This window comes from Semicossyphus pulcher, unplaced genomic scaffold (genome assembly GCF_022749685.1).
Source record: "Semicossyphus pulcher isolate SPU_LCO1_2020_fin unplaced genomic scaffold, fSemPul1.0.p SCAF_1, whole genome shotgun sequence".
Classification (NCBI taxonomy): domain Eukaryota; kingdom Metazoa; phylum Chordata; class Actinopteri; order Labriformes; family Labridae; genus Semicossyphus; species Semicossyphus pulcher.
Window position 1 is genome coordinate 21,643,369 of NW_027211603.1, and position 27,748 is coordinate 21,671,116.

Consider the following 27,748-nt stretch of genomic DNA (forward strand, 5'->3'; position numbering starts at 1 on the left):
GTCTCATCAAAGCCAAATGTTATACGTAGGTGTCAAGAGTTGTCTGTAATGTCTACAACAAAATGCCTGCTATGACCTGGTATCACTTCAAATTTAGTCAAAGGCATGGACAACCTTTAATACCTTAAATCGTTGGTCTAATCATAGTTGTCATAGTGACACTTAGTTATCTTGATGGGATGTAATTAAGAAACTAATTGCACTGGGGGACAGTTGGTAGTACCTGCAGGAAAAAATGATTTAGGATTAGCTTATACCCAACGTCCCCCCCTTTTTTTCAAACCAACTGTGAATATAAGCTGATTTACGCTTATATTCTGCTAACATAGAAGTAGTAATTCAGACAGGTAAAGTTGGGTTATGTACTCCTCTCTAAGGATTACACGGGGGGAAAAATGCAATCCAAAGAATAATTTTAGGTTCGAAACTGTTCAAGAGCTGCATGGACATTAATGAGTAACTGCAGTGTGTGGGAACATGCCAGCTGCAGGTACACCATGAGAGATATTCATGTATGCTGCACAGATATGGACATATAACTTAAAAGTTGAGTTACAACGTTGGATGTTCATCGTTTTCAAAATATATTTTAGTATTTTAATTTGATAACACAAACCTTTAATTTAAAAAACGTTTAACATGGGCACTATACTAGTGAATTATCTTGTGTTACACACCAATAATAATGTTTTTCTTTAACGGTCAATAGAAAAATAAAATAAGATAAAAAACAAACTTATTGCTTCAAAACACATTTTTTTGTATTAAATCTAGAGAAAAAATCTATTATACAGTTAGATTCCAAAATACTATACTATAACATAGACCCTTTCAGTATTGATCTCTGTGTGTAAAAAAAACAAAACTGGCCTATTGCACAAAGGGTCACAACAAAGGGCAAATCAGGAAAAACACACTTCTCAGAACAGTGTCAAATTAAAATAAACTCAAACATGAGATAATAAACACAACTAAGTATAATACGTAATATAAATGGCAACATAAAACCTGAATGATAGCTTAAACAAATGAAACATATGTTTTATGATCCACACAGGCTGAGTTAACAACCCAACATGGCATTCAGGTTAGTGATCACTCATTTTGTGATAACTTAGTCAGACTCACTTCCTCCAGGAAAAAAGATAGGGTCCACAATAAATAGCAGTTCATAAAAAGTGGCATGACAGCTTCAGGCTTGTCAACCAAGATTTTTCGTTTTTGTAATTGACATTATTACAATTTAGGCTAGATATTATATTTATTATATATATATTTTTTCTTTCTTTCTTTTTTTGCAGCAGGGGCAGCATAGAGCTAAAGGCAGCCGCTGATCTGTCATCTTTTGATTTATTCAGAATGATTGTCTAATGTTTAATGTCGTGATTCGTGGTTGTTTGGTTTACATAGTTGCACATTGAGTGATAACTGATTGTTATCTTTGCAAACACAATGAACAACCCTGTTTGTATTAGGATTGTCTTTTTCAAAGCGAGACATTTACTTTATTTTAGAATTGCTGTTCTTATAAATATGTTTATCAAAACAACAGCCAGCAACACGTTTCATTTCAGTTTAGTAGTTTTGGAAACCCCCTCTGCTCTCTCTCGTATCCTGGACTGACACCTCAACACAGCGCTGACACGTGGGGCGGGACTTCCGGTTGAGCGCACCCGGAAGATTTGGATGCAAGTTTCACCGCTCGACCGTGCATCCATATGCTCGTTACTTTAAACGTTTTGATGTGATTCTGGTGCTTTTTATACCCAGTAGTATTTGCAAAAATGTTATCTTTAGACTTTCTCGACGATGTTCGTCGCATGAATAAGCGGCAGGTAAGTACCAGAACACGAGTTTACTCTGATGTAACGACAGCTTCTTTGTATGGTACAGACACCACAGAGCTAACGTGAACTAGCCGCTGACCGCTTTTCAACGTTGCAAGCTGTCTGTCACTGTTTTTAGCAACATAGAACGTGGACCATTTTATGCACATGTACCTTTCTAACAGTCACATCTTAAAACAAGGCATTAAAGGCATATAGAAACCATGTTTAAGCAAATATCCTGACTTCAGTGTAGCTAGCTATTTCATTTACCAAACTGTTGTTATGAAACTGAAGCTAAAGTCCAATCTAACACCGAGTTTCTACCAATTAATAAGGAGTTAATTTAATGTTATTTTAATAATATGATGGAAGATCCAAGATTTCACCGCTAACCTTTGTCCATAGCTCTCTTTAATAGTTACCTAGTCACTCTTGTGTTTTGATAGGTTGTTAAAAAAATGTTATTTTATTGTTCCTGTTTTGTTTGCAGCTCTATTACCAGGTGCTGAACTTTGGTATGATTGTTTCCTCTGCGCTGATGATCTGGAAAGGACTGATGGTTGTCACTGGCAGTGAGAGTCCAATTGTTGTTGTCCTCAGGTAAGTTAGATCCATGTGTCCGGATTTAGAGTCTTGATTTTTTTATTCTGGTTAAACACAACCTGTGGATATTTGCCCCTTGAGTTAGGATGGAAAACCAAAAGCTGTTGTGTCTGGGTTCATGACATAATCTGGGTAATATTTAATAGGATATCCGCTGAAGGTATTGACCTGAGCAGTTAATGGATTTTCAGGGGTTCACATTTCCTATCAGGCAGTTATTGGTAGTAATGAATGCTGTTTCCGATATTCAGTACTAACATGCTATTCAGTATTATTAAACAGAATGAGAGTATTATATTAACCAATTATACATGAAATCCTTTCTATTTCCTTGCAAACACTGGACACGTATGGTATAATTTTCCCACAATGCAATGCAATGCAAAATTGAGGCAGCTCTGGTGAAACATAAAATACACTTCATATTTAGTGTGAGTGTAATATAGTAGGTTTTGCTGGGAATTATTTATTTTATAATATTAGTTAAGTTTTTGGTGAAATCATTGTATGTAGACAAATTAATGTGAATGTTTCTGGGTATCAAAGCAACATGATCCCTGCATGAAACACACCATAATCATTGTAACATGTTTTTAAAGGAAAATGAGAAAAATTATCATTTGATTTAATATCGCAAATCATATCAAAATTGCAATATAAGTCAAAATAATCGCAATTAGATTTGTTTTCAAAATTGTTCAGCCCCAGTGTGTATGGCATGGTATGCATACGAGGTTAAGGGCACAGGTGTGAAAAACAACAATGTACCACAACACATATTAATTAGGGTGGCTCTGTCACTCAGTCTCATGGCTTTGCTCATTTTTTATTTTGTCTCCGTATCTTCAGTCTTTTGGTTTAAGTAGCAGTTTCACTCTGTAACCATATCATCCTCATCTACTGAAATTGTTTTGTTTGAAAATCCATTGTGTTGAGCATTAGTCGTGCATTTTAGTTTCACTTGTGATCATTTTACCAAGAACAGAACAGAAGTCATGTTCTCAGCACCTTTTTACCGGCATTATGCTACAGGCACACCTGTCTTTGTATGCAATAGATAAATATACGTATGCAATAGGATTATTGTACAGTACAATGTTGGTGTACATAATTAACTTTTTGTTAAGCTATGTTATAATTAGTCATCTCATGCATGCCTGTTGCTATTCTAAAGTAGTCTAATGTAAACAGTAAAAATGACAAACAAACTGTTGATCAACTGTTGACCTGTTGATTATTAGTATGATGAAAAAGATGTTGTTTAAATGATGTCAGGGCTTTTAACTCTGTGTTATACATGTTTATTCTGCCAGACAATCTGTCCATGAAGTCTTTCTTACAATTAAATGTTTCATGAGTTCAAAAATGTCAAATTTAGCTTTAAGTTAAGCGAGCACTACGATGTCCTTGGATTTCCTGATGTAGTCGGTGTTTTTGCTCTTATCCAAGTGTTGTAATGATAAGCAGACGTGTTGACAGTCTTTGTCAGTGACTCTTTGTAACTTTGCAAACATTACTAGTAGCTTTTAGCCTGTTAAAATACATTTTAAAGCCACTATATGGATAATAACAGTTAAACAGAGGTTGATGTTTTTAGGGCAGACATTTTCTACTTCAAAAATCTAAATGTTTCATACTAAATGTAATCACGTACATCTATTCATTCTTTCAGTGGGAGTATGGAGCCAGCGTTCCACAGAGGAGACCTGCTGTTTCTGACCAATCGGGTAGAGGATCCCATCAGAGTCGGAGAGATCGTTGTCTTCAGGATAGAAGGCAGAGAGATCCCCATAGTACACAGAGTACTAAAGATCCATGAAAAGTATGAATATAAACGTTATTAATGTTGCTGTCATTGAATAAGTTGTACTTTCATATCACTAAGTCCCATGCCTGTGTATCAAACCCAAGAATGCCAATAATTGTGTTGATCTGTGTTGAAAAGCTGTCTGAAAATGCTCAGAGAGACCTCTTTGATATATCACAGTATCATGTATCCTCATCCAGACATAAATGTATTGAAAGAAGGACTCTAAAATTATGCTGATATTTTGTCCACAGGGATAATGGAGACATTAAGTTCTTGACCAAAGGAGACAACAATGCAGTGGATGACAGAGGACTGTACAAGCAGGGCCAACACTGGCTGGAGAAAAAGGATGTGGTGGGACGAGCCAGGGGGTAAGTACAGCGTCTCTCTGAAAGATAGCTTAATGTGATTGGACTGTTAGCTTCACCTATTGTGCTCTGTAGTGGAGGCTGCATGTGTCAGCTAATTAAAGGTTGTTCAGTCTTGCAGAGAAGAAGTATTAAACTCTATATTCTTATTGGCAAAATAAAAGTATTTGGTGGCTTCTGCAGGGTTGAGGCAATAACAGTAGCCTGCCACCTATAATCTGATTGAATCTGATAATCTGACCGGTATGATAGCCCTGCTTGTATTTGGTCAGATACAAATTGACAAGGTCATATTCTCAAACTGCTACTTCACATTTTACTACTCTAAAGGTTTTGGGATTATGGTTTTATTATCCTTGTCATTCATATGAAAGAAAGTTGGCCTTGCTGTGTTCAACTTTTTCATTGGTTTAAAGATGAATGAGAGGGAGTGTGTTTAAAAACAGCACGACTCTGGGACTGAGTCACACATTCTACCTTACAACATGCTCTGCATTGTGCAAAATTATGCCAAAACTAGACAAATTATAGCTTCCTGCAGAGAATAATGGCCTCCTCTGCAGATGGGTAACATTTTACATGCAAACCTTTTTTTTCCGGTGGAAATTTACTCTCTTTTAAACATTAATTTTTTTCAGTAGTGACTAAGTCTGTCACTAGAGCTATACTATAGCTGAAAGTGTAACAGTGTAAGTGTAACTACACTTGCCCTGATGGTGGAGTCTGCAAACCGTTTTCAAGTTTTTCAAGCTAAACCTTGCTACATATAAGCTAAAATTATTGTGGGTTTTTGTCAGCTTACAATTAGGTGTGTGCTGCCGTAGCTGACCGCTAACACTGTATTTAAACAGTTTTACTGGCTGCACAGTTAAATTAAGTAACTCCCTGTTCTGTCTGAATTTAAGCTGTTATTTTGATACGTTTTAAACTCTCAGGGGTTTCTCATGATCTCATTAATGTCTGCTCACTGTAATGTCTGATTTCATTCTAATGCTAGCAGAAAAGTCATGAACATTTTGCATTTAGTTACTTAAGTTGTACATGTTTTATGCATTATAGGATGTGTTATCATCTATAAACTGGTATGTACTTTATACATCAGTGATGTTTCATGATTGTAAGCAAGTAAGTTTGTATTGTCTCCAGGTTTGTGCCGTACATTGGAATCGTCACAATTCTCATGAATGATTACCCCAAGTTCAAAGTAAGTTGTTGTTCTGGGTTGCTCCAGATTTTCTTTCATTTTGAAGATGTTAAGCATGACGGCCTAATCTGTTCAATCTGTGGTGTTTTCCTTCTGCAGTATGCTGTGCTCTTCATGCTGGGTCTCTTTGTGTTGGTCCATCGGGAGTGAGGAACCCAGACTTCAGGCCTCAAGAAGGATAAACTACGTCCAGGAAACCTCAGTCATGCCTTTCAAAACAGAATTAAGTTAGACGTTGTCAAACCCGACTGGCTTTTTTGTACCATTTGTTTGAACATTTTGTAGAAATGTGGATAGGGTGTTTACATTTGAAAAATCCAAGCTTTAAAACTATTTTTGTGAGGGATCAAGGCTCGAGTTAGTTTCAATTGATCTTTATTTGTCCTCAGAATGTGAAACGGCATTCATTCAATAAATTAAGTCTTGTTTCTTTTCTGTTGAACCGTTGTCTTTGGAAAAGATATGTGAAGTATTTTATGACAACTGAATATGAATGATATTAAATATGAAATCTGGTTACCATCCACTATGGATTCTTTAACTCTGTTTCATTTCTTTTCTAATGGCCAATGCAGAGGATAAATTCAGTGCTGTTAAACAGAAACCTACATCAATTTAACATTCAAAGCATTGTTTCTGTTCTCCAGAGCAATGTCTTATTTTATAGAGAAAGTGTAAAATTCTAAATATTCTATCAAACAGGGAACGCCCTCTGTGCTGCTCGCACGTTTTCATATAAATTAGATGGTGTGAAGGAGAGAGATTTCTTCTAAAGGACACCGGCAGGGCGCACAGGGAAGTGTCCTTGCATTCAAGGTGAATTCAGCAGAGGCTATCCAACACTGAAATGTAATCACACAGAAACATGGATCAACATGTAGTCTCAATGTGGATCCACTTGAAAATGTATTGGGGCTCTTGAACCTCGATTTGGACTAAATTGAATGTATTTGGCTGCCTTTTCATTAGACCTCAAAGAGATTGACCTTGTGGGTTAGATTGGTCTCCTTAACACTGATCCGAAATGTGTTCCTATTGAAAAATGCACGCGAGTAATAACATTTGCATTAGATAATTATTTGTGGCCCTTGATATATGAATAAATTGTTTTATGCCTGAAATGTAAAGGGAAGTGCAGTGATGCTTAAAACAATGTCTCAGTTCATCTAATCTGTGAACGTAGCCTGAGTGATGCTGTGATGGTCAGACAGTCCTCTAATGAGACTGACATTCAGTCTGAAAACCCGTGTGTGTGTGTGTGAATGCCAAAGGTTATGCAAAGAGCAAGACACAAGCTGCAGCTCTTCCACCAAACTTGCAACTTTAGCACCCTGAAGTGACAAAGAGGCGCTCTGTCTTATCAGCTCTAAATTAGCAGAGAGAACCAGCAGGTCCTCCTGTCCTCGGAGGACTGATGGTGATCACAGCAGCATGCTGCAACTGGCCAAATGTCATGTGGCTCATTGTAAAGGGGGCCATGCCGGACCCTGCGAGCGGGAGGGGGACCTGGGTAGGAAATTACTATATGTGATGCTCTAAGGAAGCATTATTAATCACCTCTGCTATTTGGTGGATCTGGCCACATAATTAACACTGACAGTGCACTTTATCTATACAAATGATTCAGTGTTTGCCAGTTCATTCTTTAATTAATTGTATGTTTTTGCATAAAATGTGTTCTGGATTTAATTTGAATCATGATGATGAATGTATTCTAGGGACTTCTCATAAAAAAAACAGACATCTGTTTGTGCCGCGTGCCTCCATCCCGCACACATCCCCAAAAGTTCTGTTCAGTAATTCTATGTAATTCAGCCTTCAGAAGTTGATAACAAATCTGTGCACTAATTTACTGTCAGACAAATATCTGCTCGTTTAGTTGGATGCCTAAGAAGACTTTTTTTTTTCAGCCAACATTCGCATGTGACCTGAGGTAAAGCTCATTTGTATGGTGCGTAAAAGACGCACAGCTACAGGCGCGGTCCAATGAAACCTTGACAGTGAGTCAACAAGGTGCATTTCGATTTACGCAGCTGGCTGAATAAAAAAAAAAATCCACGCAACATAAAGTGAGCCCACCCCGCTGAGGGGCGCCTATAAAAGCAGGGTGCGTCTGAGCAGTCCACGACCAACAGGAGACACTTGGACACTTGCGCTCTGGAGGACAGCTCGCCACTACGCGCTGAGATGAGAGGGTTCACATTGAATAATGTCTGCCAGTGTGGCTTCTTCACGTCTCTTCTTTTCTTCTCTTTCGTGACTTTCACCGCCGCAGTCAGCTTCGACCTGACTGAGCTCAGGAATAAAGTTGCCAAAATTAAAGTGAATCCAAGAGGAAACCTTTGGGCTACAGGTAAGAATCATCCTCTTATCCATCATCCGTGCATCTGTATCTGAACACTACTATACGTATGTTTGCCCTGAGTGGAGCAATGCATTTATTTCTTATGGTTTCCTCTTTAAATTAATTTCTTTTTATTCCATTTATCTCATATTTGTCCTTTAACGAAACTGATTTTCTCTTGTTCACCAGAGGTTTTTCCTCTCCTCTAGGTCTCTCTCGTTTTACGAGCGTTTTCTTTGGTTTTGCAGGACATTTCATGGGCAAGAAGAGCGTGATGGATGCCCCCCTTCTGCCCTCAGCGGAGGGACAGGGCGTTGATGCGCTGGTCACCCTGCCTGAGGAGCAGGGCGCGATCGGGGAGCTTTTCCAGGAGTTCCTGCGGGAGGCTCTGCGAGCGCAGGTGGACACACAAGACAGCCGCTCAAAAAATCAGGTGAGCTCTATTACGGTCGATTTTTTTTACCTCTCATTTGTCTTAAAGAATGATTGTGTGATTAAATGTGTTGTTTTGGGGTCTGTTTCAGGAGACGGATTTGTTGATGAAGATTTTAGAAAGCTACATCCAAAGCAGAAAGTGACGCAGTGGACGGAAGTCTGGCACGCATGAACACAGATCCGAGGTCAGCTGGCCTCCTGGGTGAAAATAAATATATTAGACACAGAGTACAGTCTCCTGCCTATCATGATTGTAATCAACTGTAACTGTCATACTTAGCCTACAGCTCATGTGCTATCTGCAATACACGTAGGCACATAGGTTTGATGATGATATTTGCCATTGTCTTGTTGTTTAAAGTTATTTATATTAAATAACATATTTATTTGCACTGCTCTGACTCTGCCAAATAAATGATGACACAGCTTACTGATAGATCACGTTTTTTATTTACAGAAATCTTGCCCAAGAGAATACTTTTGCTTCTGAAATCGTGATACAGAAAATACTTCATTAAAACAGCCAGAGACGCCACGTCAGTGAGAAAAGAGACTTATTCTGTGCCCTCAAAAAGATCATAAGTGGGTTTCTGCTCTTACAGCTGTATGTTGCTCTCAGCTTTACACTATGTAAATTTTGATATTTAGAGAGCCCCCTTTTGATTTTCTCCACAGAGGTCTGGCATGTCCAATGTGACCTTCACAACCTGTATTTATAGGCCCAACAATACAAAGTGATTGTTCAGAGTGAGTAATACTGTTTTCCCTTTGCCAAATAACACTTATATAAAAACAGATGTAGGCAGCTTATATAAATCACATGTTCTGTTTGGCTGAATACTTCGACATGGAATCGATATCATCTTTTGTACTTTTCCTGTCCTTTGCATAAAGCGATGATCCGCTCTCTCGATCAATAGTGGCCGAGTGAGATATGGCCCATGCAGCTTCTTTGCCTGGGGCTGATCCATTGAAGGTAGCGGGCGGGCTATTTCAACATCCCTCCCACAATGCCTTGTCTGGTGATGAACGTCAATGTCAAGTTTCAGACGAGATACATGAGAGCCGTGTACACCTGGTTGACTCTACGATTTCAGACCAATAAGTGACTTAGGTAAAAAGAATACAGAACATTTGCCAGTTTATTAGATTCACTTAGCTGAAGCTAAATCAGGCTAATACAACAATCCTGCAGGTAATCCTTCATTTACAAGGTTATAATGTTCAGGGTGTGTTCAAAGTGTTGTAGCTGGATGTTAATGCAACTTTGTGGCCATATTGGAGGCTGTCAATTGTTAAGCAACAGCTCAAAGTTAAGGACAAGGGTAAACAAGTGAGAAGACAAAAAATGCAAAAAATATTGACAATAATAAAATAATAATGATAAGAACTAATATTTGGACTGTTTTCAGCTTTCACTTATGGATCACTTTTGTGTTTGGTTTGGATTATATTAAATTATTTTTCTTCCCTTGTATGGGTTATTACACCCACCTTCATACAGTTATATTAGACTGCATTAGGTGTATCTAAACTGAAAGCTTATAAGTCTAATAAGGTCTTTCTCAGAGTTTTAATACAACATGAAAAAAAAAGAAATTCTGGGTCAGCGGATGACAAGAAATATTTCTTCTTATTCTCCATAAATACACACATTAAGCTGTCATTATTTGTCCAAACAACCTTTGGATCCTCAAACTTCCAGGTGCGGAACAATTGTGCACAAGTAGGTTAGCAGGCTTGAAAATAGGGTACAATTTGACTAGAAAGCCCCTGAATAGGTTACAGTAATTCTAAGTCTTAGAAAAGAAAAGCATTCACACTTGCATTCAAAACTTTTGTGAGGACAGAGTAACTAACTTAAAAACATATTCTTCAGAGGATTTAAAGTAAAGTATGTCCGTGGGTCCAGAACATTGCTATAAAATATGAGTCAGACATAAAGCTTTTTTTCTGGTACAAATACACAAGATGTGTCATGAGGGATTCATGTTCTTCAATGTTGAGGAAATTTCATCTTCACAAACACTGTCTTTTGTTAATCGTTTTCAAATGTCAAGCACTTGTTAATCATTTGCACAGTACAGTACTATATGTATTCATTTGTGTGTGTCTGTGTGTGTGTATGAGTGGCTATCCTCTCATGAATTCAGATTGCAGATCCAAACATGTTGCAGTGTTAACAGTACAGGAAGGTGAAGTCTCCACACAATTAGAGAGGGCACGGATCCCACATGACGTTCTCGCTCCTCGGGGAAATAAGAGATTCAAGCATCTCATTGCTCTCTGTTTACTTTGAATCTTTGCATATATAAATGCTTCCTTCCTTTATACGCTCTTTATTCTAATCCTTCTCTGTCAGCCTACACAAATCAACAGATCCGTGTCTCTGAGTTCACAGGAGAGTTTGCCAAATAGGAAGAATTTCAGATTTAAAGTCTGGGAGAGGAAATGTTTCTCCTGCACAGATTTGATTGAATAGGAAGATTTGAATATTTATTTCAAACAATTTTTTGGGGGGTTTGAATAAATCGAGGCAAAAGTCATTCGATTCTCAGCAAATGCATCTCCACCAGTTAGAAAGGAGGTGACCAGTTAAGCTCAGGTAAGGCAGATAAAGACTAATCATATATTATTTGTGGTGGAGATGGTACAAATGTTAAATATGAAGATTTGAAAGATGCCCCTAATATTTTCTATATTGACTGTACATGGGCTTGTATCAAACAACTTCACAGTCTGATGGCTAGAAGTTAGAAGACTAAAACTCTGCACTGTGACTGGACTAAAAATAAATCTAATTAAACACACATGTGGTTTAAAATGAAAACTTGACATTAAAGAACTCCAATCATTTTGAAACATAATGATTGTATATATACCACATATATCACCATAAAACACTAGGCCCAATAATATTCATGGGTACCAGTCACAATATGCTGCTAATATGGAGAATACAGCAGCTACCACAGGCCTAATACAGCGTGTAGATTTCACCGTTTTGAATAGGTTAAATGACTTTTAATGATGCTATTTTAATTTTGTCATATCAGAGAGACAAATATTGATCATCCGGCATTTCTAAAAGGCTGCAATGTCATCTAAATCATGACAGATTACATTAAACTGCAGCTGTGTGACAAATTTACTTTAAACAAAACAAACAGCATGACTTAGAGTTGGTCAATTGTTTCCATGATGGTGTTTCTCTGACTGTTTCACTAATTAGCTTTGGTTTCAAATGGGTTTCATCACATGTCATGTAAGGGCATTTTAATTTCAACCAACAGTAGGACATCTGTCTGTTCACACTTAGTGATTCTCTGTCTGGGCAACTCAAATTGCCTTTCTACAGGAGTGATTTATGATAATTAAGCATTTTTGTCACCACACTGAACTGGAAATTTAAGCTCACTTGGATGAAAACAGATTTTGTGTTACCATCACACATGTAAAGGGAGAGCAGCATCTGCAGACTCAACCAAGCTCCTTTTTTCTGTAAGAAGCCGTACTCTAACCAAGGTAACACACTACAACACGGACAAAACAGTCATCACATTTCATTGTGTGTGCTGCAAAAATCTGGGATTTTGAATGGAATTGAAATAATTTTAACACATTCACTGACACGTTCAGAGGAAAGTAATGAGTTTTGCTTTTGGTTTCCTGTCCTTGTCACCCTGCTTATCTGCTTGTTTGCTTGTTTTATATTGTTCTGTTTCAATAATGACTCAATTTATTGCCAACAGGTTACCTTGATGCATAATTCACACCGTGGATGTATGTTTGTGCCAACAGTTGTAGCCTCAGCTTCTACTTGAATTTGTAAGTCGTCACTCTTGCTCACTCTGAACACCAAAAGCTGACAGAGACAAATGTATCAAGCTTTAACTCAATAAAAACAAAGCTGTGGGGCACCAGTCCAAGCCATTAATAACTGAGCCCCCCAGAGATACACATTTTCAATTAAGAAATCAATCCTGCCCTGGTTTAAGTTAAGGAAGTAATATCACATGTGTAGATGAGGGGGCAGTGTGTTTATTATTTATATCAGGCCTGAGACTGAGCATCTGAAATATTAATGTGGGCAGAATAGGGATTAATATTAGGTTGGTGTGTTTTCTTGCGTCGTCCCATGACACATAACATGCCAGTGTTAATCTAGCAATGCTACACTGCCACCCTCTGGCACAAAAACCCGCACTGCACATGAGCACAACCCAGGGCTGGCGCTGCCTTTACTATGCTTACACTATGTGCTCAAAGAAGGAGTTATAAGAATAGTAAGTAAAGAATATCTGAAGAATAACGATAAAACATTTAAACAATCCATTCAGTTACATCACATATGGTCATTGTTTCTGACACAATACAACCCAGGAATTGATTTAAAATTCACTCCGTCGGCATCATCTATTGTGCACAAGTAAAGTTAAACATCTTTAGGCGTCATATTGAATTGTATTGTATTATTTCACTTGTGTGCACAGTTAGAAAGTAATATAACACGCAATGAATGTATGTTACGTCGATGCAGGGTTCAATGTTAATGTCCTCCATCTGGCTGTTTTGTTTTGACTGGTGATGTCATCGGAGCACGTGACTTTTTCTCTTTTGTTAGCCGCTATTTCATTGGTCGAGTCCATCAGAATCTGCACTGTGGGGCAGGACCACACCGAAGCCATTTTATTATTATAACAGCAAAGGTGCAGGTGCATCTATATATTTTTTTAATAGTTACACTTATAATTTTAGAGATCACAAAACCATGGGGCAGTGTGGAATTACGTCATCCAAAACCGTCTTGGTTTTTCTCAATCTCATATTTTGGGTAAGAAAACGATGGATGTTTGAACAATGTGCAGCATCCCAGAGAGGCCAGGAGATGGAGAGCATTAGCAAGCTAGCAAACTGCGCCAGAGATGCGCTGCAGTCTGCGGGTCGGCGGGAGGAGAGATGTTGTTTGAGGCACAGAGACATTCACGGACATATTGTTACTTCTGAATAGATTGTGAAGTTCGAATTAGATACAATTATGTTACGGTTGCTCGCTGCAGTGTGTCGGTATCTGCTGCCGCCCACAAGTTGTGGCTATGACGTTATGCAGCATCTGCCTGGTTACTGTTAGCTGCTCCTGAGGTATCCTGCAGTGCTATCTGTGCTACATTGTGTCGTGAAATAAAGAGACTAGCAGAGCTGGATTAAGATACAGATATACTGAAAAAAGGAAAGGATCAACAGAGCTTTTAATCTTTTTCCAGGACGTAAAGATAACATGGCCCGGGGTTTACATTGCACCAGCCTATATTATCTGATGCGTCTGTGTGCTATTCATAGTTGTAGCTTCATTGATGTTTTATAGTACATGGTTCGTCTCCCCCAAATTCAAAGTTGCCTTACTGGCATAAGCAGGTTGTTAAGTGTTATAAATGTGAAAGTAAAAGAACAATTTGGAAGAACATTTAACAAACATTTTTACACCAATCTGAATACCTGTACTGTTGTGCATTATAATTAAAGACATGCAAAGAAAATTACAAAAAAAAAGGACAATAGTTTGTCATTTGAATATAAATATCATATGAGACCAAACTGATAAACATAGAATATAAATATACTCTGATGGATGACCTGTTTCTCTGTTTCTGTCTGCAGGCCGCAGCTGGGATTTTATGCTACATTGGAGCCTATGTGTTCATCACATATGACGACTACGACCACTTCTTTGAAGACGTGTACACTTTGATTCCTGCCATCATAATCATAGCTGTCGGGACTCTTCTCTTCGTCATCGGCTTGATTGGCTGCTGCGCAACAATACGTGAAAGCTCCTGTGGGCTGGCAACTGTGAGTTATCCACAACTTTGACATGCACACTTCAACTCAAGTGGATGCAGAGGATGAACATACATGCAGCATTACTATTAAAGAAAACACAAAACATAAATAAAAATGTATCATGTAACTGCAACTCAGCTTACCGATGAGCTGCTGAACAATGTGTCTTTGTTGTCTTTTCAGTTTGCCGCCATTCTCCTGCTGGTGTTTGTAACAGAGTGTGTGGTGGTGGTGCTCGGCTACACGTACAGGGCAAAGGTAAACACTGTCTCACTGAACTACATGAGTTTCTTTGTAGAGTCAAAGTTTTAGCTTTTCATTCCTAGATTGAAATAACCTAATCATTCCTTTATCTATTTTGCAAATATAAAATGTGTTATATTTTGTGTACGTTCTTTTTAAATGTCTTCCTGGCTGAAGAGAGGATAGATACAGTTGATAGCACATAGAGCTGGCATTGTAGCAAAACATAATATTTTCTTGAACACTGTTGTGCAGCTGATCGTAACAGCTTCTGTGTGTTTTTTTCAGGTTGAAGATGAGGTGAATCATTCCATCCAAAAGGTTTATAACGAATACAATGGAACCAACACTGATGCTCCCAGCCGCGCTATCGACTATGTGCAGAGGCAGGTGAGAGGAGCTGCCTGTTGTGTCAAACATTTTACTTTGGTCATCTGAAATTCAAATGTGAACAGAATTTTTTGTTTGTTTTATTGATTTTAAACTCCAGACTCTGAAGCCTTTCCCTCACCTTTCCTCTCTATTCTTCTCCCAGCTCCACTGCTGCGGCATTCACAACTACTCCGACTGGAGGAACACGCGCTGGTTTAAAGAATCCAAGAACAACAGCGTCCCGGTCAGCTGCTGTCAGCCAACCATCAGTAACTGTACCGGCACTCTCACCCGACCAGCAGATCTCTACCAAGAGGTACAAACACAATGCTCAAGTGAAGGGGAATGATAGCTAAAACCACACAACAACATTTAAGTTATTGATTATTTTTTCCCCCTTGGCACAAACAGACATAAAATGAAAAAAGGTTTTTCTGACAATATGAAATGTTTCTAATTATTTTCTTTCATTTTTCTGCTTCAGGGTTGTGAAGCTCTTGTTGTGAAGAAGTTAAAGGAGATCATGATGTATGTCATATGGGCTGCGCTGACTTTTGCATCCATACAGGTAAGTAGGACAAGGAGAGTCACCTGGTAAATGACTGTGTCATTAGGGAACATGGAAAATGGATGTAACAACAGGAGCGATCAGACAGATTTTAAACTAATATTTCTTTAGAAATAATATCTAAGCTAATTGTTTGGATGTGAATACAAAGGTCAACATTAAAATAAAGCCCCAGTTCAGACCTGGTATCAACATGTGGTCAGCCTTAACTACAGGTGTGAACTCTCCCAGGATGGATTGAGGACGCGTTCAGATCCGTTGAAAAAGATGACAGTGATCCCAAATCTAAGAAATCTTTATAAATCGTTAATATTGAGGTTAATTCATTCCCCCAAAAAGCTGCAAAAAACAAGACTTCTTTTTATGTGTTTATGTTTAAATCAAGTCATGTTTATTTGGACCCTAATTAAAGTCATTTCTGTCAGCAAAAACGTAGCTGACAACAGCTCTGACCTAGTTTAGTTAACGATCTGTACTGTAAGATCCTTACTAAGCTCAACAGACACTGCTGTCTGCGCAGCCCCTTCTTCCAAAGCAGTGACAAAGACCAAATGGCCTTTCACTTAATATTCCACTTAAACAGTTATAACAGCCGTGCATCCTGTATGTTTGAAAAGATGATGCATCTCTTCGTCCATTGTGATTACTTATAGTAGCTTAGTTGCAAAAAGAAGATCAGGATACTTGGTGATAAATGTGCTGATCATAGGTTTTTCTTTTCTTACTAATGACAGCTCTTCTCTCATCCCTTGTGTGCCTGCAGATGCTGGGGATGCTCTGTGCCTGCGTGGTGCTGTGCAGGAGGAGTCACGACCCAGCGTACGAGCTGCTGGTCACAACCAACAGCTATGCATGAAAGACGCAACGGAGCACTCAAAAACATCCAAAAGGAGCGTCACCGGACATGTCCACAGTAGATTTCAGCTGTAGTTATATAAGCTCAAGCACACCTTGCACAATTCACGATAAAGTAGCGAACACTGATGACATGGTTTGGGTGGGTGGGGCTTAAAAGGGAAACATTTATTTATGACATGCTTTGTGAGTTACTGTTACTTTAATGTTCTTTTTCTTACAAATAATCGAGTATTTACACAAGCCAAAGTTGTATATGGCTAATTTACACTATTGATGTTCATGCAGATTTTTTTTCTATAAATTGTTGCTTCATAAATTCTGGCTCCTCCCCTGCGAGGAGAAGTTATTGGCAGCGTATGTGTGAAATCACGGTTGGGATTTTTGTATGGAATGTATTTCCTTGTGTGCTAGTTTGCACTGCGGCTGGAGCTCTGGAGATATTTCATGGTTGCTTAGATGGAAAATCAACCCTATAAAGAACATTTACACTCTTCCTAAGAACCCAGTGTGATCCGACTTTGTGAAAATGGAGGAACCTTTCGCCGCAGACTGAAGAGAGTCAGTGTTTTTATTTCAGATGTTTGTTTGATGAGCAGCTCTGCGTTTGGTCTCAAAGCCATGTCTGGCAGAAAGACTTCTTCATTGTCACAAACATTCAGGCTGTGAATAATGTACATTCTGTTTTAATGTGTATGTTCTCTGAAACAGGCTTCAATAGTGAGACATTGCCAATGTACAAATCGTGAATGAACCTTATAGTCTCCATTGTTATTAGTAGGAGTATCATCAGTGTTACATGAAGACCTGTGTGTGTGTAGACGCAGTTGCAGTCAGAATTCCTCATGTTTAGTTACAAACCTGCTCTTAAGAATCACGATCCATTGTTTTATACATTTTTGTGAAGTTGTGCATTGTTTTCCTTTTTGAGCTGTTAAGTTGACCCCTAGATATTTAGCTAGTGCCACAGAAAACAGAATTGTGTATAGACTCGGGAACAGGCAGAAGACAAATAAACTCATACATTTCAAGATGACTGTTTAACGTTGTTTTATACAGTACAGTAGCTGATGGTCTACTTAAGGGTCACAGAATAATAAAGACGGCAGACATATCTTTACATACAGCACAGACCATAACCCACCATCTTCCCCAGCTCACAAACACAGACAACAAAGAAATGAAACATTGAGCTGAGAGACAAAACCAAAGTGCTAGTTCAACATGCTGCATATATCTCTCATCTACTGAATCATCCATATATGCAGCTGCACTTTTGATTTAGACAGCATATAAATAATAAATATAATAAACAGCAATAGTCCAAGGCAATAGTTAAAACTGTTTTCAAGGCTGTTGTCAGGATAAGAATTATAATTAATAACAGCAACCGATTCTGTCAATTGGATATGAATTCATGAACATGATTTAATTATGTTCAGATTGTTGATAATAAAGTAATGTTAGCTCGAACAATCACTAGTCCTTCTGCTTTTAGTAATAGCAAATGAAATGTTAATCGGACAGAAAATATGACATATTGGCAGACCTATTTGATTGGAAGCCTTTTTAAAACTGTACAAAACACCATATCAAATAAGACTTAAGCGGAAAGCATTAAATGGGAATGTGAGACTTTCAGCTGTACAACACATGAGGTAGCAGGGTAACTGTTATATGTTTTAGCGGCTTGTCATTATACAATAACTGCAGATCAGGAAAGAAATCACTCTGAAAGCTAACTTGTAAATTCTTTAAATAACTTGCTATGTACTGAAGGATGCTGTTTAATTCAGGTTCAGAAATATATTAAGTTGAGCAGGATCGTTAGGTCCACTAGAAAGCCTGATGTGTTTGTAAATGTGAGTGTGCAGGTGAAGTGGCCTGAGTTTATGTTCATGAATGAACGAAAATGTGTTTTGGTGTGTGATGTAATTTGTCCATCTGCATTTGTCTGTATTTTGTTGTTATTGTTTGTGTGTGTGTGTGTGTGTGTGTGTGTTTTCAGATGTTGTGTCTTTTGCCCAGATAGTTTCCTGGCACCAGTCCAGCCAGCCCGTTCCTCTCCACTACCCACCAGCCGTCTTCTCCTCGTTCCAACACTCGGACCATCTCCCCTCTACTGACAGACAGCTCGTCCTCTTCCTGACCAGTCAATGTGAACAAAGATGACAAATGTTAGTTACACACATAAAAACACTGACAACTTAAAAACCTACAATACCTTCTTAAAATACCATACTATCAAAACAACGGTACTTTGCCAGTGAAAAAAAAGTTTTAAATATTTTAAATAGTTATTAGACTGAATAAAATATTCATAGTGAATCACCCGTGCAACGTATTCATAAAGTGCAATGTAGCTGTCATCATCAGCTGAAACTGTGACCAGTGGTGCTGCATGCTGGAGGCCTGGCAGGGGGGCATATCCATCATCTGAAACCTCCACTAAAGACAAAGTGAAAGCAAATGCAAAATGTTTGCAAAAATGTTTGAGAAATTAGACATTTTATACATCGCATAGATATTTCACAACTTTTTTTAAGGGTTGCATAACGTACTTTTCTAACTGCCTTATATATTCTATTAATTGATGATGTATAAAAATCAATCAACACTTTAGTTATAAGGCATATAAGGCTTTTTATTTTTAAAGGTGGTTTAACACTATTTTTTTTTCTTATTTTGAATATGTGAATCCTTTAATCAATAAAATTAGATCCATTTAGGGCACAATTCACCATATTTACATGGCAGCCATTTTCCTGTGATGTCACGCCAAGCTAATGGTAATGTTAGCTAGCAACTGGTTGAATGTTCACGTAAGCCGTTGTGTCAAAGCTGTCGGTTTCTAACAATTATCAAAATGGTTGTTTTACCTTTAAAATGGCCTAATTTTCACTTTATTGTTAGCTAGGTTGGGTGACTGTTAGCTAACTGTTAGCTAACATTAGCCGTTCACCCATTAACAGTAGCTAATGGGTTATGAAATATGTGATTTAAAATCGAAATACGGCCCGATGTCCCTCTGGATTAACGTTATCCAAGGTCTTTCTAGTTGCTGATCAATCTGGAATCAGTAAAGTGACAAAGTATTGTCAGGTTAAGCTTTTATAATTTGCAAACCTGGAACACAGCAGTATGACATAATAACAGCATTGAAGCTTCCCATTATAAGTGTGATATCAGAGGCAAATGGCATCCGCGTGAGGTGAATGACTCTAAAAGGTTCATTAGACCCCACTAAACCGAACTACAGTATATGAGAGCTCTAACAAGTGCAGTACTTACTTTCACCAACAGATGTCCCTGCTGGATGTGAGTTTAGAGAACTGTCATCGCTGATGTCCACAGAACTCGCCATAAGGCTCACAGAGGACCTGAGTGATCCAGGTTAAGAGAGAGATGTTAGGATATACACAGTGTTGTCCAGAAATGTTGTAGTTATCAGACAAAGGGGTGTAAATATCTGCTGCACGTGGTCCCTTCAAATATGTTGAAAGTCAAAAGAGGAAGAAGGTATTTTGGAAAGATGAACCAGGAGGGGACAGTTTTCTTGCTGTAACAACCTCTTGGAATTATTGTTCAAATTGTACAGTAAACATTATGTCTCCTCCCGATTCCTCCTCCACAGTGAATTGCTTCAGACCTCATCATCATGTCGTCTCCTGCTCCAGCAAAACAAGCCTGGCCATTGCTGTCCCTGGTTGTGTCCCTGTGGTTGTAGCTCTCAAACACAATGGGGTCTGTGAGAGGAAAAGGGAAGTGAGGTCAAGTGTTGCTTTCTGCCTGTACTTTGAGAAGGTAAGAGGTTCACTCCCACTCTAAATATAGTTCTTATGAAGTGACACCTTTTTCTCACTTCTTTTTTAAAGTTTGTTCTTATCATCAAATACCTGGCCCATCCTGACAGCTCACCTGGAGGCCTCGACCCCGTGCTCTTCAACCCTATGAAGCAGTTGTTGTCTGTTGTGATGTCGCACAGTTCCAGAAGCTTCCTCGCCTCCTCGTAAAACTGATTTTAAAGACAGAAACATTTACGTGAAATCCAAATTGTACACTTGAATACTTCTCCTGTAACAATACATTAGCTATGCAAACATTTCTTTAGAGAGAAACTTAAATATTCAGTGAAGTTATCTATGCTAAAAATAAACGAGAAGGAACATAATCACTTGTGAAGGTTCGGCTAAATCATCCAACAAATGGGGAGAAACGTGCTGTCTCTCTGGCTTTAAAGAAAGAGTCCACATATCCACCGCCACGCTGGTGTTGGGGCTGTCATTAGCTATAGCTATGATTTGAGCTAAATGATAACATTAGCATGCTAACATGCTCACGATAACAATGTTAGCATAATCATTGTGAGCAGTTGCTGAACATGTTGATGTTGAGCCATGTTCACTATCTTAGTTTAGCATTTTAGCATGCTAACATTTGCTAATTAGCGCATCTTCTCTGGACCATGAGGGTAAGAGCAATTTATCTGAAAGATGTGGATATTTCAGTCAGGACCAGTGTTGTTGCGACCGTGCCACAACACAGTTCCAAACAGATTGATACAGGTTTAAATACGTACACATACTTTATTAAAGTAATAACCTTGAAGATTTTCATGTAAATAAATGTCTGTTAAGTCACTATCTATCGCCAAATGAGGTAACAAAATGGTGATGAGCCTATGGCCCACTCATGAAAGCCTTTGCATTTGCAGTATATAGTATTATAACGGACTGGGTGTCTGTCTCGACTTTCGCGGCGTCCAGTTAGTGACGCGTTTTCCATCACCTAGCAGTGGTTGGTCTGTCAGAGAGGGTAGGCGGAGCTAAGCGACTGCTTTTCCGGTCTCTGCGAGTGTTGCGAGTAAACAGTAATCTACTATGGCTGAACAAACAAAGAAAAGATCGATGGCTACAGATACAACTTCAAAAATAAGTGAAAATCCCAAGAAAAAGAAACAAATTTGTAAATAGAGTGTGCTCCAGTAATCACTGCTAATGCAAAGGTTCCGCTACAGAGAACAAAACTGAGATCTTCAAGATTATAACTTTGAAGTTGTTGTGGTCATCGAGATATTTCAGTCAGGACGAAAATATTGCTGGGACCATGCCACAACACAGCAACAAACAGATGAATTCAGATTTAAGCACTACTTTAAACTCTTACATGACAGGGCTCTTATAACACGGCAATGTTTGGCTACATTTTTTTACCACACGTTTATGGCTAAAATTCGTTTTGTACAGAAGCTTTGAACTCTGAAAACCAAGCCTCTCGCAGAGACCATGGAGTGTACTCTTTTAAAACTTTGTACGTACAGAGAAAGTGGGCTCACCTCATCATCTTTGACACACTGCATGGAGAAGTGATTGCAGTGGTCCCAGAGAGTGCACCTGAGCATGCTGATGCGATCACCCTCCAGTTGCTGGAACACCTGAGAAGCACATACACATACCATACAATATCATTAACAAACTTATATCAGTTACTTTGGTAGTATTTTCATTCATCTGCGTTAGGCCGGCAGTATCATCTGAATTATTAGAGCTAACCTGCTCATTGCACCTTAAAGAGAACAGCATGACTTTTATACTAAGGTATCCTACTGCAAGATGATGCACATGTTTTGCACATTTAATGCAGTATAAAGCAGCCTTCCTCTCTGGTTGGCATTAGAATACAGCTATAATTGGAATCCCACTTTGTACAGAGAAAAGGGATGTGGTGTGAGGTGTGTGTGTCTGTGGTTAGAAGCCATTAATCTGAGTTGTGATGTGATGTTAGAGCGCTGTACAGGCAAAAGAAAAATTACTTTAACTACCTCACAGGTGCTTCTGTGTGTTTCTTCCCAGTCCTGGCGAATGCTCTCGAGCTGCATGATGTTGTTGAAGTACAGCTTCTCTGTAAGGGATCAGAGCTCCATTAGAGATGGTTAACAGTGAACCACAGCAATGAATGCAAATGTAATAAGGCAACTATGTTGAGTCTCTTACAAGATTTGTAAAACAAATAATGTATGGTTCAGAATTGTCTTAATATAGATAACTAGAGGTTGCTGTACTGAGAAATGTCATGAATACGGGAGAATATAAATGTTTAAAAAGGTTAAAAAAATATATAGTAATGAAATGTGACTCTGAGTCATACCTGCTTCATTGGCTGTCTGTCTGTGTTGCTTGGCCCTGAGACGTACCTGTGAAATAAATACGACACAGCAAGCGGCATGCATGACAAATATGACAAGCTGTTACATCAAACATTAACATTCAAACAGATTATTGTTACACTGAAGGCCAAAACAGGTCAGACATGTTGCTTAATTTGTCTCATTTGCTGAATATCCATCCATCAATCCTTTATCTATATTACCTATTGTGTTCAGGGTCCCAGTTAGGTTCATTACCTAGCTGGTAATGAACCTAATGAGCATGTCTTTGGACTGTGGGAGGAAGCCAGAGTACCCGGAGGGAACCCACATGTTCCCGGGGAGAACATGCAAACTCCACACAGAAAGGCCGCCTACGTCCGAACCCGATTTAAACCAGGAACCATCTAGCTGTGAGGCGGCAGCGCTAACCACTGCACCACCCTGCAGCCCGATGTTTTAAATTTTTGTTGTTGCATTGGTGTGCAAAAACTACGGTCTTGCAAAAGCAGTAAGTTTGAACTTGAACCCCGTTAAGACATCTGTTTTATAGTGACAAAGTTCATTTAGTTGTTGCACCTTGTCTTGATTTTTAGATGACACGGTTGTCTTCTCAGCCCCCTGCTCGGCCTCTTCTGCCTCCCTGCACCTCAGCTCGTAGTTTTTCTTAGACTGTTAGAAAGAGAAACAGAAACCACAAGCTAGAGTGTCACCACGGACAGGAAGAGGGGAGCAGAGTTTGCTCTTTAGGCCAAAAATGGTCATATAGCAGTATGCCGTTCAATTTGTTTCTTTACAATTAGAAACAAATCTTGTTTGATTCTGGATCAGATGTGTGATATTAATTTCAATGAACTGAGCAGTGGCTGTTTTTGTACCTCCATGGTTTTCTTGTACAAAGACACCTTTTTCTTCTGGACCTTGTCCATGATGCTTTGGAACTACAGCAGAAACAAAAGGGTCAGAAATGATTGTTCTATTCTTTATGCATTAAGCTAGAAAAGGCTGTCAAATTATGTTCACCAGGGTGTTCAAACATCACCACTAAAATAAACAATAAGTTGGTTGTTAAGCAACGCCGCTTGCCCAGTACCTTCTTCCTCTGCTCTTTCTGCCGCTCTCTGAATGTCTCAACCTTTTTCACCTCCTCTTTCAGTATATCAGACAACTGGATGTGGAAGTTCCCGATGCTCTCGATCTCTGCAGACAAAACCAGCAAAGTTAATCACTCAAAACTTCAGACATATAAGTAATACAGAAGCTGTACTTTTGTTAAAACTGCCCAGGGTGGCAAATAACAGGATGAACTTACGTGTTTTTAAATGTTCAAAGGATGCTCTCAAGGTGCTGGAAAACAATGTGTATGTCAGGTTAGAAGTCATTCAGCTGCATTTCAAAAGGACACACATTGTCTGAGGATGTTTGCAGACCTCAAATGAAACATTTATCTCCCCACATTTTGTCATTTCAACCACAGCTGTAATGTTTGAGCAATGTGTTGGTTCCTATTCTGTTCTGAGAACACAAAGTGATAAGAAATCTCACTTCAACTTGTCTGACTACACACACGCACGCACACACACACACACAGACAAAGACACACACATGTCTGTTCTCTAAAAAGAATATGACTCAAAGCCTCCTGACTGATGTATATTTCATGTTGCAGGTCAGTTTTAATCAGCTGTGTTTGAAACTCCTCACAGAGTTTTTAAAAAGACATCATACATGTATACTGAGTGTACCGTGTTTGTATTGTCTGGCATTCACCTGATCTCTGTGTGCCCTCCTGTTTTGCGAGCGATAGTCACCAGTTCCTTTCCATACTTCTCCTCTGCGAGCGCCCTGCGCAGGATGAACACACAAATTCATCATGCAGGAGCCCGGAAACTGTTCAGTGTTAAGATGTAAAACTAACTTCTGTTGCCATCCTTACACGTGTTACACATGCATTATTTTATTGTGTCTTCACATGCAGATTCTATCACTTGAACTTTAACCCTGTTAACACAGAGGCGTCGGAGGCCTCTCTCTTTTGCATGAACTAACGCTGACCGCGTTTATTTTAGACAGAACTTCCATCTTACAGTGTGATTTACACTTGTGTCATGATAAAAATCTCCAGCATCACCAGTTCTTTTCATAGTGACACAGTAGTTTACTGATTCTATGAACAGTGCAGAAATGTTTCCTTAGACGTATGCACATTTAATTCTGTTACTATGTAAGTTGGTATGTGTGATTTTAAACATTTGCCTTCATCTACTACCTCATCTTTAGCAGCTCCTCCACATCCTTGCACATCTGCCTCCCATCCCGTAACCTCTGGATCACTGCGTCGTATCCGGCATGGCACGTGAATTCAGACCCCTGTTACAAAACAACATATAACGACCTTAGAGAAATATGGCAGTTGCTCAACAGCTATTGCAAAATATCCTTGTGTTAATCCTGGACTCACTTTGTGGTAAAAATGCAGAAGTAGCGCAGAGCAAAAAATAGCTGTTTATGACATGGCAACATACTCAGAACTTCATAAAACTGCCCTTATGTGTGGAGCAGAGTGATCGTCAAATAAGGCAAAGAGCCGTAGTTAGTCACGTACAATAGCTTAAACACTGAGGGGAGTAGAAAACAGTGTATGGGATTTATGAACAGCTCTGCTCACTACTACTTCCTCTGCAAACTTAATAACTTCACAGAGACAGTTTATTCCATTTAATTCAACTTGGGCGCACGCAGGTACATGGACGCATGCAGGGCTTAAAGATGGATATTTGACATAAATAGGGCTTTAATGCGGCATTATTTAGGGAATCACATTGTTAAAATATAATGTATTTAAACCAGTAAAGAGTGCTATGGCAGACACAGGCTATGATGATAAAATGTTGTATAGAATATCTATAGAGTTATGTCCACTTCCTGTGTTTGTCAGCATGAATACCTGACTGCATGACTGTAAAGATACCAAACATCTCTCAGGACAGTTACAGGAAAGCATGAAGACACAAAAACACACTTACCCAGAAGGCATCTTTAAACATCAAAGGAGCCATCTCAGTTGTAATTTACTTCAGCTCAAGTTGCTCTCCTCAGCATGAACTTCTCTCACAGGTCTTAAATCAAGTTGTTGGGGACAAGTGCAAAACCGTGAGTGGCCCAAACGTCAGTGAGTCATTTTGAATGAGGAAGAGCTTCTGTCCCATGATGTCACTGACCACAGAGAGCTCAGCCCATGTGTGAAACAGCATCTCTTTCGCTATCATTTAGAGCAAAGATGTGTTGTTCAAAGTGTTAAAGTTTAAAGATATCAGCAGATAACTTAGACTACTGTAAGGATATAATGTAGCATGCATGCGTCTGTGTGTTTGACGTGATATGTTAGCTGCAGGTCAGCTCTGCTGTGGTTGTTGGTTAGGTCATTTAAAGTGACAGGCTCACGCATTCATACTGTACGGTTTTAGTCACGCCTGCTGTTAGCAAATGTGTGACTGCAGGTCTACCAGCTAGCACGTAGACTGCACGTAGACTGCACGTATACGATTATATATAATTCAAACTATTATTATACTTTAGCAAGGTGTAACACAAACCCATTTCAACTTAATCAGTAACAATTCATGTATGTTATTGTAAATGTCATGTTACTAGACCCCAAAGTTTGTTCATCAGGCAAATTAAAGCATGATGTTCCAAATATTTCTTCTTATAAATGTGAATAATCATTTCTTCTTCTTCTTTTAAATATCTTCAAAAGCTTTAATGCAAACATTTCATTCAAACCCTTATTTCCTGTGATGACCACAAGGGGGAGACACAGACCTTTCTAAAACACCAAACAAACCGAGTCTTTTCAGTCTTCCATGATCAAACTCTCCCGTCTCCACTGAGTCAGTACTTCTTAAATCTCCACAGGGGGTCGGACATAAACTCCTAAATCTCTGATCCTGGTTGAGATGAATACAAATCTGTGCCTCGGGCATCTCTGCGGGAACACACAGAGACACGTGGATGAGCACATAGAAGCTTATTATTGATTTTCAAAGTGAGGAGAAGGACAGACGGCGGTGTCTCTCACCAGCCGCTCAATGAGAAGTGTGAAAATCTTTTGCTCCCTCGCAAAGCTGGGGGATCATTCTGTCACACACCTAACGACACGTTAAAGGGACAGTGCACATCTGTGCAGCCAAGTGACAATAATGGAGCTTAGTCTTAGTCTTTTTACTTGTATTTATTTATTTATTTATTTTTATTATGACGCATGCTGGGGTGCAATTTTGGTGTTATATATTCAAGAGCTTCTTCGGTCCTGTTAGAACCATTTGTTTACAAAACACAGACTTTTTTATGAGCTTAAAGCGAAAATCAAATCAAATTTGGCGATACATCAGACAGCGATATCTACTGTAAATATAGTATCCATTAATATGTTCATTACTAAATACTCCAACTAATTTAAATTGTTTCATTAGCATATAAATAAAACTAACTCCAAGTTCATCCAAAGCCTTGTATTACAGCTTGCCATCCTGCTGGAGTGGCCATCTTTGAGTTCAAGAAGGTGTAAGAATCCAGTTTTCCCACTTGGAAAAACCAAACATCTACCAGTTAGAGCGGAGATAATCGTCCCAGGCCGAGGCTTACAAGTTCGCACGTCGAGATGGCGGAGTCCGTGCTGCTTGGCCTTCGCTGTGACCCCGTTTGAGGCCTCTAATGGAGGGACAAGCTCTGGGAATCAGCTGTGCTGCCAGAGTGTGTGCACACTATCACACACCAGGGCTCCAGCACACACACACACACATACATAAGTTTCCTACCCCGCTCTCACTCGCTTTCTCTCCCTACCTCACACTCCCAGGAGTGGCAGTTATTGAACTGTGACAAACGAGCCGTGTCAGAGCAGCCCCCCTACCTGGGGGATTGGCTAAATGACCTTTCCATTACCCAACCACTGCTGTATTCCCCCTCCTCAGATAGAGTTACACACACAGCCACAAAGCCCATTTAGCAGGACCAGTGTCACCGTCCCCGCCTTTGGCTGCTACATCTTTCTGTGCTTTTTCACCAGTTTCTGTTTTATTCTAATTTATTGTTTTCATTAATCCTGCAGATCACATGAGCTTCATCA

General features: G+C 39.1%; 4 protein-coding genes across 4 annotated transcripts; 3 read left to right on the top strand and 1 right to left on the bottom strand.

Moving 5' to 3' along the window:
* The first annotated feature begins 1,675 nt into the window (after window positions 1-1,675).
* On the top strand, window positions 1,676-6,355 carry sec11a (SEC11 homolog A, signal peptidase complex subunit). The gene is made up of 6 exons (XM_069657559.1): window positions 1,676-1,835; window positions 2,320-2,429; window positions 4,105-4,254; window positions 4,494-4,613; window positions 5,757-5,814; window positions 5,914-6,355. The coding sequence occupies exons 1-6, from the start codon at window positions 1,785-1,787 to the stop codon at window positions 5,962-5,964; spliced, it is 540 nt and encodes a 179-aa protein (XP_069513660.1). The 5' UTR covers window positions 1,676-1,784; the 3' UTR covers window positions 5,965-6,355.
* A 1,638-nt stretch (window positions 6,356-7,993) lies between these two features.
* Window positions 7,994-8,980, top strand: nmbb (neuromedin Bb). Its single transcript, XM_069664087.1, has 3 exons — window positions 7,994-8,167; window positions 8,407-8,591; window positions 8,683-8,980. Exons 1-3 carry the CDS (start codon window positions 8,002-8,004, stop codon window positions 8,734-8,736), a joined length of 405 nt encoding a protein of 134 aa, XP_069520188.1. The 5' UTR covers window positions 7,994-8,001; the 3' UTR covers window positions 8,737-8,980.
* Window positions 8,981-13,269: 4,289 nt separating this feature from the next.
* Window positions 13,270-17,503, top strand: LOC138588419 (tetraspanin-3). Its single transcript, XM_069658542.1, has 7 exons — window positions 13,270-13,427; window positions 14,252-14,443; window positions 14,618-14,692; window positions 14,966-15,067; window positions 15,213-15,365; window positions 15,534-15,617; window positions 16,381-17,503. Exons 1-7 carry the CDS (start codon window positions 13,365-13,367, stop codon window positions 16,471-16,473), a joined length of 762 nt encoding a protein of 253 aa, XP_069514643.1. The 5' UTR covers window positions 13,270-13,364; the 3' UTR covers window positions 16,474-17,503.
* A 2-nt stretch (window positions 17,504-17,505) lies between these two features.
* Window positions 17,506-25,769, bottom strand: LOC138588415 (proline-serine-threonine phosphatase-interacting protein 1-like). The gene is made up of 15 exons (XM_069658528.1): window positions 25,644-25,769; window positions 24,887-24,987; window positions 24,388-24,462; window positions 23,930-23,964; window positions 23,711-23,817; window positions 23,496-23,558; window positions 23,197-23,289; window positions 22,620-22,665; window positions 22,294-22,373; window positions 21,808-21,906; window positions 20,391-20,487; window positions 20,122-20,218; window positions 19,764-19,852; window positions 18,805-18,920; window positions 17,506-18,617 (listed from the first exon to the last, which is right to left on the bottom strand). The coding sequence occupies exons 1-15, from the start codon at window positions 25,674-25,676 to the stop codon at window positions 18,477-18,479; spliced, it is 1,272 nt and encodes a 423-aa protein (XP_069514629.1). The 5' UTR covers window positions 25,677-25,769; the 3' UTR covers window positions 17,506-18,476.
* Between the last annotated feature and the right edge of the window lie 1,979 nt (window positions 25,770-27,748).